At 37.4% G+C, this 21,316-nt stretch overlaps 1 protein-coding gene across 12 annotated transcripts in view; it reads right to left on the reverse strand.

Moving 5' to 3' along the window:
• Window positions 1-21,316, reverse strand: part of nrxn3b (neurexin 3b) — a 799,837-nt gene that overhangs the window by 440,656 nt on the left and 337,865 nt on the right. For 7 of the 12 annotated variants that reach the window (XM_061886825.1, XM_061886819.1, XM_061886820.1 and 4 more), the window contains 7 exons: window positions 20,802-20,921; window positions 20,571-20,683; window positions 17,870-18,138; window positions 17,586-17,776; window positions 14,564-14,737; window positions 11,173-11,199; window positions 5,151-5,270 (listed from right to left, as the gene is read on the reverse strand). In XM_061886825.1, the coding sequence (XP_061742809.1) occupies window positions 5,151-5,270; window positions 11,173-11,199; window positions 14,564-14,737; window positions 17,586-17,776; window positions 17,870-18,138; window positions 20,571-20,683; window positions 20,802-20,921 (1,014 nt within the window). The remainder of the gene's footprint in view (window positions 1-5,150; window positions 5,271-11,172; window positions 11,200-14,563; window positions 14,738-17,585; window positions 17,777-17,869; window positions 18,139-20,570; window positions 20,684-20,801; window positions 20,922-21,316) is intronic. The other 5 variants (XM_061886827.1, XM_061886824.1, XM_061886826.1 and 2 more) reach the window with 1 other exon arrangement.

The raw sequence follows: 21,316 nt of genomic DNA on the forward strand, positions 1-21,316 counted from the left end.
ATTCCATGGGATGGCACTTTAAGTTCATTTGTGAGTAAAGGCAGGTGGCCAAATACTTTTGGCAATATAGTGTATATCTGAAGCTTATGGTCCGTTGCGACTAATACATTGAAATACATGTTTTCTTCTAAAGTTTAGTGGGTGTGGCTTATACACAGGTGCACTATAGTCCGGGAAATAAGTACATTTTACTGCTAATGAATACCGTCTCCTTGACTACTAGTAATCCGTACCGGCCCTGGAAAAAACGCAGCTGAACGCCAAGGAAAGGTCCACAGTAAAAATAACAAAATATATCCGTAAAAGCAGAGCTGGGCACAAAATGGCTCCGGCAAATCCTGAGCCGTGCAAAAGAGTGTTGGTGTATTGTTTGTAAGGGCACACACGACCAAACCTTGAACACTTGAAGAGGCCGGAGAGCTTTTACTGGCAAAAAAATGTTGACTGGCTGGATAGAATCAGACAATTACTGCCATTTGCTGCCAGCTATTAGGAAGGAGGAAGAGGGCACAGAAACAGGAAGATGTTGCTAATTAGAAACTCTCAAAGCAATGTGCGCACTGAGTAAAAAAAGAGGTTACACGCGAGGCAAGATGCGCCCACTCGCCGTTTTAATTCCAGTGCAGGCTGTTGGGAACGGATATAAAAAAAAAAGATCTGCGATTTTAGGGATAGTCGTGGCGCAATGTGTCCACGGACTGGATGGGCTGTGGATACACACTGGAGACGGTTGGAGTCGGTGAGCCAAAAGCAGTGGAGGAAAATAGCAGCAAATCTGATTTCATGCTCCAGGGATTGCATCTCACTCCCTCCCTGCAGAGCGGGAACAGTGTGCGGAAGTGCGCGGGGGTGTGCTGCCCCCCGGTGGTGGCACACTGCATTTGCATCAGCTCATGCCAGAGCAGGGCTGTCAAACTCATTTTAGACCGGGGGCCACATTGAGAAAAATCTACTCCTAAGTGGGCCGGACTGGTAAAATCACAGCATGATAATTTAAAAGTAAAGACATCTTTAGATTGTTTTGTTTAAAAATACAACAAGCACTTTATGAAAATGCACAATTCATCATGTATTTTTTTTGTATCCTTATATGTTGCGATTAATAGTATTCGATCCTCATTTGTCGTTATTTATACTTTTTGAATATATTATGTGATAATGTTCATCAGTCAACTCAATGGTGTTAATTTTCAATCTTTTAAGATAAAAAATATCAAAATCAAATTACAGGATGTTATTAATGTAGTTTGCTCATTTTCCTCGACTGGTGCACTATCATCATGTGGTCGAATTTTATAACATATGTAGCATAATCTACAAAGATACAATTAATTGGTATTGCGACATCTAGTGGACACAATTAGAACAGTAGTTTCTTTTATTCAAAACTTTCGGCTAATATTTATACTTAGCAAACTCATCCCGCTGACCGGATAAAACCTGCCGTAAGTTTGAAACCCCTGCCCTGGAGCCTTTAAGATATCACAAGTGACGTCAAAGTGGACGACAGAACCAAAATTCATTTTACTCACTTTCACAACCTTAAAAAAATAAATAAAAAAATATATAAAAATAAGAATTTGTCTTCAAAACAAGCCATGGAATAGCCGATGATATCAGTAAGTGAAATCAAACAATGTACAGTATCATCATCAAGAAGGACAACTATGGTCTGATATCATTGAGGGTACCCCAGTACAACCTTTTCACTTCCGATACTGATGTCTTGAGTATTGACTGATACCCAGGTTGATCCAATATGATATCAGCATTTTGTAAAGAGGAATGTTGGAATAACTTGATCAAGGGAAATTATTCAAAACATAACTGTTGACTTGAGTTAAGTTGAGTTTGTGTTTATTTCAAACATGCATAGATATGAAAAACACTGACCCAGTAATCATCAGCCTATTTTAACCAAATATAAAATGTGGTGCTATGCCACGTCCGCATCTTGTGACGTAGGAAAAATTTGTTCGCAATTTATCATCACCTATATGTGTAGTACCAGTAATTTTAACGGGGACTCGGTTGATCAAAGTTCTTAAAAGAGTTCATTAAAGTTGACCCCTTTTTTTCCGACAAAAAATAGCCAAAAAAACATCAGGACAAATTTTGCGTAATGCCACGCTTACATCTTATGACGTAGGACATTTTTTTCACAATTTATCATCAACTATATCTGTAGTATCAGTAATTTTAACCAGGACAAAGTTGATCAAAGTCCCTAGGAGGAGTTTGTTAAAGGACAACCTTTTTTCGCTGAAAAATGGCCAAAAACCATTGGGACCAAAGTTTGGCGGCATACCATCTCCACATCTTATGACCTTTTCTGAAATTTGTTCGAAATGGATCATGACCTCAATGTGTAGTATGTCATTTTATCGGCGACTCATTGGATTAAAGTCCTTAGAAGGAGTCGTTAAAGTATGAGCCCTATTTTTTCGCAAAAAATGGCCAAAAACTATTGGGAGCAAAGTCTGGTGCCGTACCACCTCCACATCTTACGGCTTAGGAAAAATGTGTTCGCAATTTATCATCACTTATATGTGATGTAATTTCAACCTCAACTTAGCTAATCAAAGTCCATAGGAGGAGTTCATAAAACTATGACCCCTTTTTTTTGCCAAAAAATGGCAAAAACTACTGGGGGCAAAGTCTGGTGGCATACTACCTCCACATATTTTGATGTTTTATGATATGTGTTTGCAATTTATCATCAGCTCAAAGTGTATTATCAGTAATTTTAACCTCAACTTAGGCGATCAAAGTCCTTAGGAGGAGTTTGTAAAAGTACGAACCCTATTTTTGCCAAAAAATGGCAAAAACCACTGGGAGCAAACTTTGGCGGCATACCACCTGCACATATTACGACATTTTATGAAATTTATTCGCAATTCATCATCACCTCAATGTGAAGTGTCAGTAATTTTAACCTCAACTTAGGTGATCAAAGTCCTTAGGAGGAGTTCGTAAAAGTACGAACCCAAATTTTTCGGCAAAAATGGCCAAAAACCATTGGGAGCAAAGTTTAATGCCGTGCCACCTCCACATCTTATGGCTCGGGAAAATGTGTTCACAATTTATCATCACCTATATGTGCAGTGACAGAAATTTCAACCTCAACTTAGGTGATCAAAGTCCATAAGAAGAGTTCGTAAAACTATGACTCCTTTTTTTTGCCAAAAGATGGCAAAAACCATTGGGAGCAAAGTTTGGCGGCATACCACCTCCACATCTTATGACCTTTTCTGAAATTTGTTTGCAATTCATCATGACCTCAATGTGTAGTATGTCATTTTATCGGCAACTCATTTGATCAAAGTCCTTAGAAAAAGTTGTTAAAGTATGAACCCTATTTTTTCGCAAAAAATGGCCAAAAACTACTGGGATTAAAGTTTGGTGCCGTAACACCTCCACATCTTATGGGTTAAGAAAAATGTGTTCGCAATTTATCATCAGCTATATGTGATGTAATTTCAACCTCAACTTAGGTGATCAAAGTCCATAGGAGGAGTCCATAAAACTATGACCCCCTTTTTTGACAAAAAATGGCAAAATCTATTGGGAGCAAAGTCTGGTGGCATACCACCTCCACATCTTTTGATGTTTTATGAAATGTGTTCGCAAGTTATTATCAGCTCAAAGTGTATTGTCAGTAATTTTAACCTCAACTTAGGCGATCAAAGTCCTTAGGAGGAGTTCGTAAAAGTACAAACCCTATTTTTGCCAAAAAATGTCAAAAACCATTGGGAGCAATCTTTGTTTGCATACCACCTGCACATATTACGACGTTTTATGAAATATGTTCGCAATTCATCATCACCTCAATGTGAAGTGTCAGTAATTTTAACCTCGACTTAGGTGATCAAAGTCCTTAGGAGGAGTTCGTAAAAGTACGAACCCAATTTTTTTGGCAAAAATGGCCAAAAACCATTGGGAGCAAATTTTAATGCCATGCCACCTCCACATCTTATGGCTTAGGAAAATGTTTTCGCAATTTATCATCACCTATATGTGCAGTGACAGTAATTTCAACCTCAACATAGGTAATCAAAGTCCATAAGAAGAGTTCGTAAAACTATGACTCCTTTTTTTTGACAAAAAATGGCAAAAACCATTGGGAGCAAAGTCTGGTGGCATACCACCTCCACATCTTTTGATGTTTTATGAAATGTGTTCGCAATTTATCATCATCTCAAAGTGTATTTTCAGTAATTTTAACCTCAACTTTGGCGATCAAAGTCCTTAGGTGGAGTTCGTAAAAGTACAAACCCGATTTTTGCCAAAAAATGGCAAAAAACATTGGGAGCAAACTTTGGCGGCATACCACCTGCACATCTTATGACGTTTTATGGAATTTGTTCGCTATTTATCATCACCTCAATGTGTAGTGTCAATAATTTTAACCTCGACTTAGGTGGTCAAAGTCCTTAGGAGGAGTTTGTAAAAGTACGAACCCAATTTTTTCGGCAATAATACCAAAAACCATTGGGAGCCAAGTTTAATGCCGTGCCACCTCCACATCTTATGGCTTAGGAAAAATTTGTTCGCAAATTTTCCATCGCCTGTATGTGTAGTATCTCATTTTAACGGCGACTCATTTGATCAAAGCCCATGTAAGGAGTACGCGAAATTACGAACCATATTTTTTGGTCGAAAAATGGCGTCCTATCACAATTCAGTAGATGTCTCTTGCAGTTTTACTGTCGAAACGTAAAATTGATAAAAGTGGCGCCAGAGCGCCAATTTTGAAGTTTTATTTCCGTACCCCAAAAACATTTTTGACCATACCAGTCACACCCCAAAAAGACATCCAAACGTATGGAAGACAAAACAGCAATTTCAAATGGACTCTGCATGCTCGGGCCCTACAGTAAACATTTGTTGTACGTAGTGTAGAGTGTAACGACAACAATGTTCTGAGGCAATCAGACATTTGTTCATGACTTTCTACCAATTATGTACACCAACAATTTGGGTAAAAAGTGGACACTTCCAAACAACAACATAACGGCTGCATTTCCATTACACCAAACAATCAAGAAACCTCATCCAACGCTACAAACCGTAACTTCCAAAACACCAAAAGAAGCAACTTCAAGCTTAGACGTGGCGAGGCCGTAGAAGGTGAACTTAGCGGTACTCACGGTCGTTGCAATGAGTCCCAGAATAGGACGTCATGGAGCAGTCGCAGGTGAAGTTCTCCCACTGCTGCATGCACACGCCCATGTTGGCGCAGGAGTCCTCCTGGCAGGTGGTGCTGGGGCCTGGGAGAGCAAGGTGCATGGTCAGGCAACATCATGACCTCAGCATCCATGCAGAAGTATGGAAAGTACTACATAGAGAGTAAACCGTGTCACCATAAGAAGTACTACAACGCTGATTTTTACACCTGGGAGAGTCCGGAAAGAGGACTCCGTTTCAAATTAATTCGATAATTTAACTTCCCCTTTCTTGTGGTGACACGGTCAACACCTCAGATTCGTTTCTTCGCCTGGTGGACAAGCATGCAATCTCAGCCGTGTTTCGACAAAGTTTTACCCAAGTAAAACTTTCAACGCTGCATTCCCTGGTGAACAAGCAAGACAAAAACATTCACGACACAGAGATGTGCGACGTAGTTGGGGTCGAGATGTTCTCACGAGAAATTGTCATGTTCAGACAGGGTTGTTTTTAGTTAGCAGTGTGCTAATAATTGTGCAAGCTTTGTGCATATGAACAAAGCACAACAAAATCTGGTACTATATTTTGACCGGAAGTCATTTTTGTAGTCATTAGTGAGTTAGGGCATTATGCAGGTACATGTGTGTCTTTATTACAAATATTTTATTTATTTATTTTTTTACACAATTTAACTGCATTTTTTGTATTTGAATTGTGATATGATTTTTTTTCTTTTACATCAAATTATGCTGACAATTTAATTTAATAAACTGTTTAAAAATGCAGTTTATAAAATATAGTTTATCAAAATTCAGTGCAGAAATATTTGTTGCTTCAAAACTCAAGACTTACTTGCAGAAATTAAGACTGAAACATTCGATCCTGTCACTGAACCAGTTAATGAGGCGCTTCTTTCTTAATTTACCTGAAGTGAGTTTTGAAGCAACAGAATTATTTATGCACTCAATTTGTCTGCACCAAATTCTTTTCCACATAATTTTTAAATGCTTATTTCTTCTCGAACACTATTTTTATACACTTATTTTTCACACAAAATTTTTATACACTTACTTTTTTACACTGAATTTTTATAACAGTGAATTTTTATACACTTAAATTTTTCACATTGATTTGTACACTGAGTTTTTATACACTGAATGTTTTTAACAGTGAATTCTTATACGCTCATTTTTTTTTATACACTGAATGTTTTTAACAATGAATTTTTATACAATTTTTTCTTCACTGAAATTTTTTAACAATATATTTTTATTCACTTATTTTTTTCACACCAATTTATACTCTGGTTTTTTTTTAAGTGATTTTTTTTCACATTAAATTTTTGTAAACTGTATTTTTTTTCACACTGTTAGTTTTTATATTTTTTGAGACTGAACTTTTATACATTGATTATTTTAACAATGAATTTTTAAACACTGAATTATTTTCACACTGATTTGTTTTACAATTAGTTTTTTCCCACACTAAACTTTTATTCACACTCTACTACTACGGATTTGTATTTTATGCTGGATTTTTATAAATTAATTTTGTTCGCACATTTTTATTCAATAAAATAGTCAGCTTAATTTGATGTAAAACAAATCAGTTACAAATCAGTCAAAAAAAGATTTTATAATAAAGACAAATTAACCTCACAACATAGTTTTACTAAAGTGTTTTCCATTCATTTATTTATTTTTGACAGTCTGCCAAAAATACATTTAGGCCGCTACCTACCCTTATCTTTTTAATTAGGGATGGGTACCGAATTCGGTACTTTTTTTAGGCACCGACCAAATTCCGTCGGTACTACCGGGTATCGATTCACGTAACGTCCAACGGTGTCATATTTTGGTATCATTGTCGCTTGTGACGTCACATCCGGTTGCAGACTAAACACCGGTTTACGTAAACAGTCAGTCAAGCGGGAACTCAGTATTAGGGATGAGAACGGGAGCCATTACTAATCATAATGTAACTCTTCTTATTAACATACGCACTTGGTCTGCCAGAGAATAAGAAGATCGGCTTTGCCAATCTTACCACTTTCTAGACACTCTTTTTCAAAAAACTGACTAGCAGCTCATGAAGGTGGGACTACAATGGAGGCTCTCGAACGGGTTAAATCAACGATTAGATTAATGGCCCGCGGCACAATTGTTAGCATGCTAGCTTTTTTGTTTGGCTAAATTTGCAGGTATACACCTCAGCGTCAAATATGTTACTTGACAAATGATACCTGTTAGCGTGCTTACTTTTTTCTCCCAGCTAAATCTGTGAGAATACACATTCATATTTTGGCACTTGATGCATGGTAACATTGGCAAAACAAATGACCTTTAAGTAATACATTTTGGTTTGACGCATGTTGGTTAGCACGTTAACACGATAACATTAGCGTGCAAGCTTGTTTAGCTCATTTAGCAGGTATACACCCCAGTGTGATATGTTTTGGTATTTCACTAATGCCAACTGTAAGTATGCTACTGTTAGCATAACAGCGTGGTATTATTAGCATGTTCAGTGGCCTAGTGGTTAAGAGTGTCCGCCTGAGATCGGTAGGTTGTGAGTTCAAACCCCGGCAGAGTCATACCAAAGACTATAAAAATGGGACCCATTGCCTCAGCATCAAGGGTTGGAATTGGGGGTTAAATCACCATAAATGATTCCCGGGCACAGCACTGCTGCTGCCCACTGCTCCCCTCACCTCCCAGGGGGTGATCAAGGGGATGTGTCAAATGCAGAGGACAAATTCACCACATCGAGTATGTGTGTGACAATCATTGGTACTTTAACTTTAACTTAACTTTAACTACCTTCTGATTTTAGCTCATTTTGCTCGTATGTTTTGTTACTTGACAGCTAGCATATCAGTTCTGCTTTGGCTCTTGAGCATTTACACAAGTATGCCTCCTCTAGTTCCTAATAACAAATCGATATATTATACTAGTTTTGAAGGTGAAAAGATGTGATTTAGTTCAAGAACACAACCGTGTGTTTTGCTTTTGGTGGATTTATTAAGCAATGGCAGCATAACAGAGTTAAGTGTAAGTTTGCACTTCATAGCACGTAACTGTGGTGCATTCAAAAACCACCGAAAAAGTATGACATCTTTGTGCTTGATGGAAATATACCCATGAGACAAAGACAAACATGTACAGTTTGTGGGCTTTCGAACACAGTGTTGCAGCTCTGTGTTATCTGCGGCATTTATAAAAAGTGACATAACGTTGATTGGTAGTCCAAAACATATTTGTTGTGCTTGTCATACTTTGTACTTGATTTTAGTTCATCCCTCTCTCCGCGTGTCCAAAACAATTACATGCAAATACCTCATTATGCAAATTAGACAATAACGACATTGTCTCGTTTGCAGGGCACAAGCTGCACAGTGCACACAAGACCATGCCCAATTCTTGTGAGAACACTCTTTTCTCAAACATTTTCACTTTGAAAATACACATTGAACATTAAGACTCTGGGTGTCCCGATCCGACATTGATATTGAATATCAGTCTGATAACAAAAACAAAAAGTACCAACGGTTTATGTCAGCTTTAACGTAAAATCTTCTAAATGAAGAACAGTTAACATCTAAATGTTCTCTATAAGCACACAAAGTTGGTCTTCTATTTTACAGAAGTAATTCACAAAATATAAACATGCTAGACTATGGGCTACTAGGAGCTAGCAGCTACAGAAACAGCTAAGCACACAATAGCACACAAGCTAGACATACTTAAGTATCCTTCATCGAACAATATTAAAACGGCACAATTGTCAATATTAACAAGTATCCAAAAATTGCATAATACTGACTATTAGAAAGTATCCAGTAACAAACGAGTCCGCATTTTTCAACTTGCTGCATCATGAAATTAATTAACGTAGTGATTATGGCCACCAAAAACTATTCCCGACAGCATAAGTCCAACTCATTTGTTACATAATAAGTTACTGTTTCCTTTACCTACTATTGTTCTGTTTAAATTACCGTAAATTCTGGACATTAGGCCACTACTTCTTTCCTACGCTTTGCACCCTCCGGCTTATAAAACGGTGCGGCTAATTTACGGGTTTTACTTCGCTGACATCCATGAGGCAAATCGATGCAAAGACGCAAGACAGGTGTGTAATTATTTGTGCTATGGTGTCACCTTTTGGACAGGTGCTGCGGGGTTAACAAGAATTCCTGCAGTTTAAAGCTTTAAACCAGAAGTACAAGTATACTTTTTAAAATGTTCTTGTAATCAGACCATATTTTTGGTATATAAGATGGAATTTTTTAAAACCGCATTGTAATATAACCAAAATATGGCCTGATTACAAGAAAATGTTATAAAAGTATACTTGTGCTTGTAGTTTGAACTGTCTTGTAATCAGACCATATTTTGGGTATATTAGAAAATATTTTAAAAAAATTATATCTAATATACCCAAAATATGGTCTGATTACAAGAACATTTTAAAAAGTATATGAATAAGAAGACATAATGAACCTTTTTGAGCAACGAAAGTAGAAGTACATGTTCTGCCTGTTCTAAAGTAATGAAGCCAGTTGCGTTAGCATTGGCTAATATGCTAACATGTCTATGAGTATCTCTGTTAGTATTATTAACTTACAATAGCATTATTTTTGTATGGTCTCAGTTACACAAATTCCTCAGTAAATTCACCAAAACGTCACCGTGGAATTATAGAGTCTGTTTAGCTTATTGGAGAGCTCGCTTCCGCAGCTAGTGGGTCCATGACAATGACTTCTGTTTTGTTTGATCAACCGTTTTACTGCCGTGTTACAGACACTGTTTGGAAACAATTAAGGAATATAAATAAACATTTAGAGAATATTTCTGTGCAAATAACAAATTTCTCAACGTATATATCTGCGACTTATAGTCTGGTGAGGCTAATATATGGAACAGTAGATTTATTTCCTCAAAAATGTTGTGGGTGCAGCCTATAGTCCAAAAAATATGTTTCTTAAACCCTGTCCTAACATTCCACACTACAAAATAACACTAGTTTTGTGCTGATATCGTATCAGATCGATGTCAGTCTCGGCCAATATCATAAGCGGGAGTGATAACGTTGTATCGGGACACCCCTATTTAAAACGAGAATTCCACGAGTACTGAAGACCAGAGTGCACATCCTCTAGCATGCACCTTAGACAAGTGGGACAAAGTATTCAAAGTCAAACCAGATGTACGTTTTGGTAACAAGGGCCACCAAACTCTCGGTGTTGAATACTGAACATGTATAAATATATTTAACAAGCATACATTTATACCGAGTGGGAATGCAGACTGACGAGCCAACATCTCCCATCAGGGTTAAGACACACACAACTAAAACAGTCAACTAAAACAAAAAATGCATTTATCACAAACAGCGGACAGTTTGCCACCTGAAAGTGCATTTTAGTGTGTAATGTCCTGCAGCAGTGGCCCCCAGGTGACCCCACCCTCCCACACACACATCAATATTGACATTTGTGTTGGGGGTGATGCAACAGGAAGCTCCTCGCGCTCTGAAACACAACCTCTTCATATACAGTAGGGAAGGGTTTCATATGGCCCCATTCGTCGCCATTTACCTGACACATGAAACGTGACAAATTAGGTGGGGGGGGGGGGGGGGCAGGAGAGCGTTAAAATGTGTTCTCATGGGAGATCCACCCACAAATGGTGCCATAGGATCGTATCCCTACTGTAGTATGTCAGTCCTATGTCTGAAATTTGAAGAAAAGTGCACATATTTAAATCAAAACTACAGTATTTTCGCAACAGCTCACTATTTTCCTCATTGCTTGTTCTCTTTCTGAGGCCCTTTGTCAGCAAATTGCTTTTCCCCTTTTCAGAGAGCGAGTCGCCGCTGCAACGCGACACTGGGGAACACTGTTGCCATGGCGACGCCCATGATGCATTGCACGCTGCAGACTTTTCAGGCGAGCAAGGCCTACGAGCGGTGGGGGGTGGGGGATGGGCGGGCTTGACCCTCTACCTTGCAGGTCGGCTTTGGTGAAACCAACTTTGTAACGGCAAAGGAAAAATTAAATTAAAATAAAATCATATGTGAAAAGAAGAAGAAGAAGAGAGCGTGGGGGAAAAATGTTAGTGAAGCACCAGCAATGTTCAAGAGAAACTTAATACTGAGTAAGAGAGAACGGGGTTGGTTGGCACTTTTTATTAATGGAGTGCTGTGTGTAATAATAAACATCACACGCTGAGGTTGGTTGACACAATGGAAAAATTAAAAAGGGAACACTTAAATTGAATTGACAACTTCAAAAACGCAGTCATTCCCAAACAACGGCCTTTGATTTGCCCCGCGTAACGTAACATGTTTATCATAAAACCTGGCCCAGGGGTTTTTTAAAATTTAATTGGAAATGCCTGATAGCAACTTTGCAAACTTGCCGACATATTGAGTCATGAAAGTATACATGTATGTCTGTGAATCATTAATTGCTGATAGAACAGCAGAAAATTTACCTATATTACCCAATCCAAACAACCCACCCAAGTCATGGCGCATTACAAAAAAATGCCATAAACGTGGGCTTCACGGTGGCAGAAGGGTTAGTGTGTCCGCCTCACAATATGAAGGTCCTGCAGTCCTGGGTTCAATCCCAGGCTCGGGATCTTTCTGTGTGGAGTTTGCATGTTCTCCCCGTGAATGCGTGGGTTCCCTCCGGGTACTCCGGTTTCCTCCCACTTCCAAAGACATGCACCTGGGGATAGGTTGATTGGCAACACTAAATTGGCCCTAGTGTGTGAATGTGAGTGTGAATGTTGTCTGTCTATCTGTGTTGGCCCTGCGATGAGGTGCCGACTTGTCCAGGGTGTACATCGCCTTCCTCCTGATTGTAGCTGAGATAGGCGCCAGCACCCCCCGCGACCCCAAAAGGGAATAAGCGGTAGTAAATGGATGGATGCCATAAATGTGTGTGTATATATATGTGTGTATACACATATACACACATAAACATACACACATCCATCCATTCATCCATTTCTACCGCTTATTCCCTTTCGGGGTCGCGGGGGGCGCTGGCGCCTATCTCAGCTACAATCGGGCGGAAGGCGGGGTACACCCTGGACAAGTCGCCACCTCATCGCAGGGTCAACACAGATAGACAGACAACATTCACACTCACATACACACATATACACGCATATATACATACACACATATACGTAGATAAGATTATTAGTCGGCATCTTGTTGACAGCATACATTGTACTGTAAGTGATACTTTTACTGTTGGCTTATCATGAAGTCTGCTTGGTTAGTAGCGTTGTTAAAAAATGGCAAAAGTTGTGAGGCGTCAGTGAAATTAATGTGCCGTATGCTTAAAATTACTGAAATATGTTAATCTTACAGTTATTATGATGCATCTTTTGCTACATTACATACATACAGTGTGTATCTAAATCATTGATGGAGGTGTGTGGATGTTTTTAGAGCGCTTTATAGGCGGAAAAAAGCGACTCCCATCAACTTCATTGTTAGCTGACTTCTACGAGCGTTTATTTACGAGTTACAATGCATAAAAGAAAAACATGTGTTTATGTCTTACAGGATTGTGAATAATAGACAAAATTCCACGCCCAAAAAGTGCAGTTCCCCTTTAAGTACCTACTCAGGGTATTAACCGCAGGGCCCAGCCAGATACGGAAGCATGAAGCCTGGTGAAGAAACCTGCCTACCAGTCCTTTAAAAGTGACTTCTAAACAATAGTATTTGTAAATTGAGACATCAATGATGTCTAACGTTAGATCCACATTGTTGGTTGGTAAGTGCCCAAATTTCAACGGTCAAATCAACGTCACAACTTGATGTTGAATAAATCTTATCAAAAAGCATGTTGTTTCAACATATCTGTGTTGTAGAATATTAGTTGGAAAATTACCAAATTTCAATGTTCTAATCAACATCAGAACTTGTTGAATAAACTTTATCAAAAAGCATGTTTCAACATTGTATTTGTGTGGTAGCATATTGGTTGGAAAATGACCAAATTTCAATGGTCAAATCAACCTCACAACTTGATGTTGAATAAACGTTATCAAAAAGCATGTTGTTTCAACGTATTGGTGTTGTAGAATATTGGTTGGGAAATGACCAGATTTCAATGGTCAAATCAAGGTCAGAACTTGTTGAATAAACTTTATCAAAAAGCATGTTTCAACGTTGTATTTGTATTGTAGCATATTGGCTGGGAAATGACCGAATTTCAGTGGTCAAATCAGCGTCACAACTTGATGTTGAATAAACGTTATCAAAAAGCATGTTGTTTCAACGTATTGGTGTTGTAGAATATTGGTTGAGAAATTACCAACATTCTATGGTCAAATCTATGCACAACCTGATATTGAATAAACATTTTCAAAAAGCATGTTTCAACACTTTATTTGTTTGTAGAATATTCGCTGAAAAATGACCAAATTTCAATGGTCAAATCAACATCACAACTTTTTGAATAAACGTTATCAAACAGCATGGGGTTTTAACATATCTTTGTTGTAAAATACTGGTTGGGAAATGAACAGAATTCAATGGTCAAATCTATGTTACAACCTGATATTGAATAAATGTTATCAAAAAGCATGTTTCAACATTGTATTGGTGTTGTAGAATACTGGTTGGAAAATGACCAAATTTCAATGGTCAAATCAACGTCAGAAGCCAACATTGAATAAACATTGTCAAAAAGCGCGTAGTTTCAATGTTTAGTTTGAGTTGCTCAAAACCAGGATCTAATTCAAAAATTTCGCAGTGTTGTTTCAATGTCTTGTGCCTGCTGGGATAGCACAATTTGAGCAGGAGGCAAAGTAAAAATGTAACAACCAACCTGTGTGACAACCAACCCGTTCTCTAGTTCCCCTTATCCGTAGCTTAAAATTGTATTTTCAGGAAACTAATTCACACCAAACAAGACTAAGAGTTATTTTGGTTTTTATGACAAGCAGTCCTACAGACACCGATAAATGACATATTCCATCACTAAATTTGAAATGACCTAGCATACTGTCAAAAAAAGGCGGGGTACTAAAAACATATATAGGTATATATATTTAAAAAGTTGTCATTTTTATATATAAATTAAATGCTTTGTATATAAAAAGGAAGTAAACATAAGCGAAACCGGCATTAATTTCATGTATAGACTATAGAAGAATAAATACTATCGTGGTAAACTGTATATTGTTATCAGGATATACCATTATCTATATCGAGACATTGATTTTTGTCAGTCTGGGGTTCATTCATAAATGTAAAATAAGTACGAGAAAATGGAAGAAAGTAGTATTTAAGGTAGAACGTATTATTTCCTAAGACACGTCCAACAGGGCAGGTCCTCTACTTGCTGATCACAAGTTATTCGTACCTTCGCAGCCGCGCTCGATCTGCCCGCTGCGGAAAAGGGCATCGCTGATGAGGTCTGGCAGACGGCCGTTGAGGTCAACCGAGGCCAAGCATCCCTGGAAGCCTTCGCGAGAAACCACTAGCTTGGGCAGGTTCTGGTACATGTTGGGTCCCAGACCTCCGACGAACAGATCTCCTAAAGGATGACCACAAAATCGGCAAATGAGTGTTTGATCATTTTCAATTGTAAACATTTTCCATGTTACTCGCCACGACAAGTATCAAATCCTGAGGAGACTCTTACAGACCATGATGCTACAATTAAACAGTGTATTTAAAAAAAAAAAAAATATATATATATATATATATATATATATATATATATATATATAAATATATATATATATATATATGTACCGTATTTCCTTGAATAGTCGTCGGGGCGCTAATTAATTTAAAACTTCTTCTCACTCCTGCGCTTAAAGTAAGCGGTTAAAGTAAGCAGGCGCTAATTGTTTTAAAACCGCTTCTCACCCCTGCGCTTACCAATGGCATGCAGTAAAAAATTGAGTGTGATTAAAAAGAAAAAATTAATAAAAAATTATTCTGCGGCCGCGGCCCGGTGGTTGGGGACCACTGCTCTACAACGTGTCATCGCGCCCACCTTTACACCATGCTATCTGCGTGCATGCCGGCCAGACGGATGCATTTCGCTGCTTCTCATACGGGATTGCAAGGCATACTTGGTCAACAGCCATACCCTTTACAATGAAGGTTGTGATATAAAACAACTTTAACACTCTTACTAATATGCACCACACTCTGTGAACCCACACCAAACAAGAATAACAAACATTTCTGGAGAACATCGGCTCTGTAACACATTATAAACGCAACATAAGAATTACCCAGAATGCCATGCATCCATGACTCTTGGCTATATTATACACGCGCCCCCAACCCCAAAGTTGTTTTATATCACAACCATCAGTGTGATCTGTATGGCTGTGGAACAAGACCCATGGTTTACACATAGTAAAAGCAAAATAAAACTCCTCCGCCATTTTGAAAACTATGCTTAGTACCACGAATGTACTTTGAAGTGAACAAAAATAAAGCAATGCAAAATATTTTTTATAAACATTTTTTAGAATTTGGTGCAGTGTTCACATGGCTAACTATTGGGACAAATGCGTCACATCAGGCTTTTCTAAGCAATTATAGGGCAATTTAAAGAAATACATTATGGTGAGAAAAGTTGAACTGTAACATTTAGCACCTTGTTGAAGAATTGGAATTGTTCATTGGTTTTAAAATGACTTTTAATGGCAAAAAAAACGCTTTTAGAAATAAGCTAGCTTACTTGACTCGAACACATTTGTTACTGGATACTTTTAATTTTCCTGAGAGAACTCTCCTGAAAGAATTAAGAAAGTACTATCGATCTATCTATCTTTCCAATAAGCTTTGGAGACTGTATGTGTACGTAATATGCAACAATAATTATTTGATACTTATTTTTATTGACAAATTTGATGTTTTACACTGCAATATTCTTCACTTAAGGACACTAGCTGGTGCGCTATTGCGTGCTTAGCGGTTGTGTAACTGCTAGCTCCGAGTAGCCTATCGCCTAGCATGTTTACCTTTTGTAAAATGACTTAACTAAAATAGAATAAATTGTGTGCTGATTGGAGGACATTTAGATGTTACTTGCTGTCCAGTTTTGCACAAATGAATTGCTTGTATTGTGTTATACAAATCTATTAATCACAAAAAATATATATAAATAATAAATTAAAGGAAAAAATAAATATATATATAATAAAAAAAAAAGTAAACAGGCTTTCCAGTTTTGCACAAGTTAATTGCTTGCATTATGATTATTGGATTTGTACTATACTTTGAAAAAAAGTTTTTGTTTTTGTTTTTTTAAATAAAAGATAAAAATTACAATAAATTAAAAACAAAATAAAAATTTATGTTAACAGTGTAGGACTAATTTTATCCCAGATCTGGGTTACCTTGATACACGTGTAATAAAATGTTAAAATCAATGCAGTATATGCAAAGCATTTAAAAAAAACAACAAAAAAAAACTGACAATTATTTAGAGTACATTTAAGGTTGTTTCATAGCAAACTCAATATGATAATACTTGAGTGGTAGTATTTTAATAAATGTATGGTATAGGTGGGGAAAATATTAACATGGCAATATTTTTTCCTCACTTGATTAAAATATTGTAATATGGACTTCTCAAAGACAATTTCTGCACCCATGCTCTATACTGATGATTTACCGTTGGGGATGAATAGCGAATCGGGACTCCTTTTTTTCGGCACCGACCGAATCCTGCCATTTCTACCTTGAACCGATTCACGAAAAACCCAATGGTGCCATGTTACGGTACCTGGGTTGCGTGTGACGTCACTCTTCGCCACTTGCCGATCACTCCAGCAGCACTGAGAGCGGACTCCGCCAAACTACCTCTGGGTAATGTTTCAATTTCCAATGCCAACAAAGTAACATTCCAAAAAACAAAAAAAAACTAACGCTTTAACGTAAGTAAAGTAAGTGCCTTTCAATGGCTTTGCTATTGACATGCTACTGATTAGCATGAGCGATTTCTCATTGAATTTCAGAACTTTCAAACCTGTTAATAAAAACTACAACTGAAATGCATGATGCAATCAAACAGATGGTGCAGAAAAAGTGCAACACATACAGTATTAACACTTTGTAGGGCGCAACAGTCGACTGAAGTGACCAAACTATACACTACTGCCATCTATTGTCTTGGAGTTGCAACTGTAATTCCAAATTAATATCATACTTGCAAAAGAAACGCAGAAATGTGATGATAAATCACGATATAACTGGTCAGCAGTTATTATAATCAGCTCATTTTTAAGTGTTGAAATAAAAAATGAGAATTAATAAACAAGAACCACACAAAAAAATAGCAAACATTGATACCGTTGAGTATGGGATCCTGACTCACTGCATCCCTATTCTCACCACACTTGAAAAACCAATAGTACCTTTCAAATCCAGGTTCTTGGCCCCGTTGACATTCTGGGTGACAGACTTGGAGTCCACTTTGAGGGTGTGAGTGTTGGCAGCGTCTCGCGTGATCACCACATTGTGCCACTGGTTGTCGTTGAGCGGGTTGTCGCTGTTCCCCTTCAGAAGACTCGGCCCGTTCCCCAGATCAAACACGTAGTGGATGAACCTGCGTGGAATGGACAATAAACATGCCAGGATTCGCGACGGAGGACTAGAAGAAAGGAGTGTAACTACCAAGTGGTGACAAGGTTCCACTCACCCTTTGACCAGCTCCACGGCGATGAAGTCGCTGCCGTCGCCGCTGTTGAAGAGGACGAAGCCGTCGGGCGAGGTGGTTTTAAACTGGAAGAAGAGGTGCATCGTGGTGTACGCCTGCAGGGTGGCCAAGCCCAGGTAGCTGCCCTTGGTCTTGAAGGTCACGGGGTCGGCGACGATGAAGCGCATGCCAAAACGGGCGTTGAGCTCGCAGAAGTCGATGTCCCCGTTCTTGCACATGTCGATGTACTGCATGCCGTTGAACTTGAGGCTCTGGAGTCGGAAAGCAAATACAACAATTGTTGAAATTAACACATTTTTTTATTATATTGCATTTTATATTATATTAGATTTATATTATATGTGTTAAGTGTGTGTATTGTGTACTAAGTTGTATTTATATATTTAATTAATATAATCGTTCATTGTATATTTTTAAATCATAATACACTTGATATAATTTCACTTATATTTGTTCATTTTGTACATATTTTTGTATTAAATAGCATTTTATATTATTGTTGTTATTGTAGATATGTATCATGTTGCATTTAATATATATTTTATGTAATCATTATATTATCACAAATATACATTAACAGATAACAAATTAAAGGAAAAAATATAATTACAAAAAAATTTATTTTTTAGAGATGTAAACTGGCCGTCCAGCTTTGCACAAATTAACTGCTTTTATCATGACTATTGAATATGTATTATCATTTAAAAAAGGGTTTTTTTTGTTTTTGTTTTTTTTATTAAATGGTAAACGGGTTATACTTGTATAGCACTTTTTTACCTTCAAAGTGCTTCACATTCCACATTCACCCATTGACAAACTCATGGCGGAAGCTGCCATGCAAGGCGCTAACCACAACTCATCAGGAGCAAGGTGAAGTGTCTTGCTCAAGGACACAACGGACGTGACAAGGTTGGTAGAAGCTGGGGATCGAACCAGAAACTCTCAGGTTGCTGGCATGCCACACCGTCCCCATAATAAAACAAATTCAAAACAAAATCATTGAAAATTGATGTTAACTGTCCAGCATTGCAAAAGAAAACACTGTTGGACAGATTTTATCTCAGATTTGGGTTACTTTGACACATTTTGTGCAATAAACATATTCAATGTTGTGGCTTGTGCAGCCCTTGAGACACTTGTGATTTAGGGCTATATAAGTAAACTTTGATTGATAGATAAAACCAATGCAATAAACATCAGTTTATGCTAAGCTTTTTGAAAAAAATAAATCATATATATATATATATACACATATATATATATATACACACAAATATACATACACGTACAAATATGTATACATATACACACACATGTAGCTACATATATCATCTCAGGGATTGTGTTAATACACAATCCAACATGTTAATCCTTTCGTTCACTTGAGAAAAACCTGTTTGTATGTCACCATATCGTTTTAGATGTAGCTAGTGTCTTTTTATCTTGTTCTTTTATCTTGATTTCAGCCTGGTTTATTCATTATTTTTATGTCTACCTCTTTTTTTTATTGTCTGAGCTACGAGAGATACCTGAATTTCCACAAGGTAATTATTAAAATATCTATGTAGACACAGGAAGTACAGAAAACATGACTAAATACACTCTGCTTCTTCCTACTCCTTTTTGGACATGTGAAATTAACATGTCAAGTACTGCTTCGCAAAACATTTTGAAATAAATATACTATTACCGTAATAATTAACAAAATAACGGCCAAATCTTCCGGTTTTAAGTATCTGTATGATGCTAAAGTCGGGCCCACTGCTTTGTAAATTATTTATTTTAAAATAAATATACCATTACCATAGCAATAATTAACAAAAAAAAGGCCAAATCTTCCAGTCTCACGTATCTGTATGATGCTGATATCGAGCACAGTACTTTGTAAATTATTTTGAAATAAATTACCATAGAAATCATTAGCAAAATAAAGGCCACATTTTCCGGTTTCAAGGACCTGTATGATGCTGAAATCGGGCAGACTACTTTTAAAATTATTTTGAAATAAATATACTATTACCATAGCAATAATTAACATAATAAAGGCCAAATCTTCTGGTTTCAAGAACCTGTATGATGCTGAAATCAGCCCCACTACTTTGTAAATTATTTATTTTGAAACAAACATACCATTACCACCATAATAAACAAAATAAAAGCCAAATCTTCCAGTTTCAAGTACCTGTATGATGGTAAAATCGGGCCCACTGCTTTGTAAATTATTTTGAAATAAATACACCATTACCATAATAATTAACAAAATACAGGCCAAATCTCCCGGTTTCAACCACCTGTATGATGTTGAAATCGGGCCCACTGCTTTGAAAATTATTTATTTTGAAACAAATATACCATTACCATGATACTTGACAAAATAAAGGCCAAATTTTCCAGTTTCAAGTACCTGTATGATGATGAAATCGGGCCCACTACTTTGAAAATGATTTATTTTGAAACAAATATACCATTACCATGATACTTGACAAAATAAAGGCCAAATTTTCCGGTTTCAAGTACCTGTATGATGCTGAAATCGGGCCCACTGCTTTGTAAGTTATTTATTTTGAAATAAATATACAATTACAATAATAATAATTAACAAAATAAAGGCAAAATCTTCCGGTTTCAAGCACCCGTATGATGCTGAAATCAGGATTGATTACTAAAGTCGTGCACTTGGTACCTGAAGATGTCCAATAAACGAGGAGGGTGCAGACGACACAAAGCGTCTCTCGGTCAAGATGCCCGTCTCCACGTTGTTGAACTCCAACCGGGTGTGGTCGCCCGCCATTTGACCTAGGGTTCAAGACGGAAGACATAAAAGTTGGACGGAAAAAACCCTACTTTGTCGTTGGTTTATTGTGGGACATGAGTTGAGAAACAGCAGGTTTCAAGAAGCCGTTGAAACTCGTACCTTCCGACATGTCGTCATCCACAAGGAGTTTGAGGTTTTTACCACGGCGGACCACTCGCACCGAGTGCCAGTCATTGTCGTTGAGCTTTTGTCCGGCATAAAGAACCTCAGGACCCTTGCCTGAAGAGGATGTTTGGTTAGTCAGTGAGACAAGGCAGCACAAACAAACCACAAGCACTCATCTGTCTTTCAGAGTACGAAAAAAGCATTTATTTTTACTATTTAAAAAAAAAAAAGTGGCATCTTAAAAAGTAAAATGTAATATCAGCACATTTGCTGTCACTCATAAAAGGACTCAATGCTAAGAATCATTCTTTTTGCTTTAATTCCCCAAATGTTCGGCCTTGTTTGAGTCAAATCACAAAAGATAAGTGATTAAACAGAAATTATCATGGGGAAAGCTGAAGTAGTTACAAAGACTGAACGCTAGAGGGAGCTATTGTACCATGACAATATTGGAAACTCTGTTCTGTGAGCTTTCCAGACTTGCTTAATGTATTAAAGGCAAGCTTTTT

Source organism: Nerophis ophidion, linkage group LG24, assembly GCF_033978795.1.
Source record: "Nerophis ophidion isolate RoL-2023_Sa linkage group LG24, RoL_Noph_v1.0, whole genome shotgun sequence".
Taxonomy (NCBI): domain Eukaryota; kingdom Metazoa; phylum Chordata; class Actinopteri; order Syngnathiformes; family Syngnathidae; genus Nerophis; species Nerophis ophidion.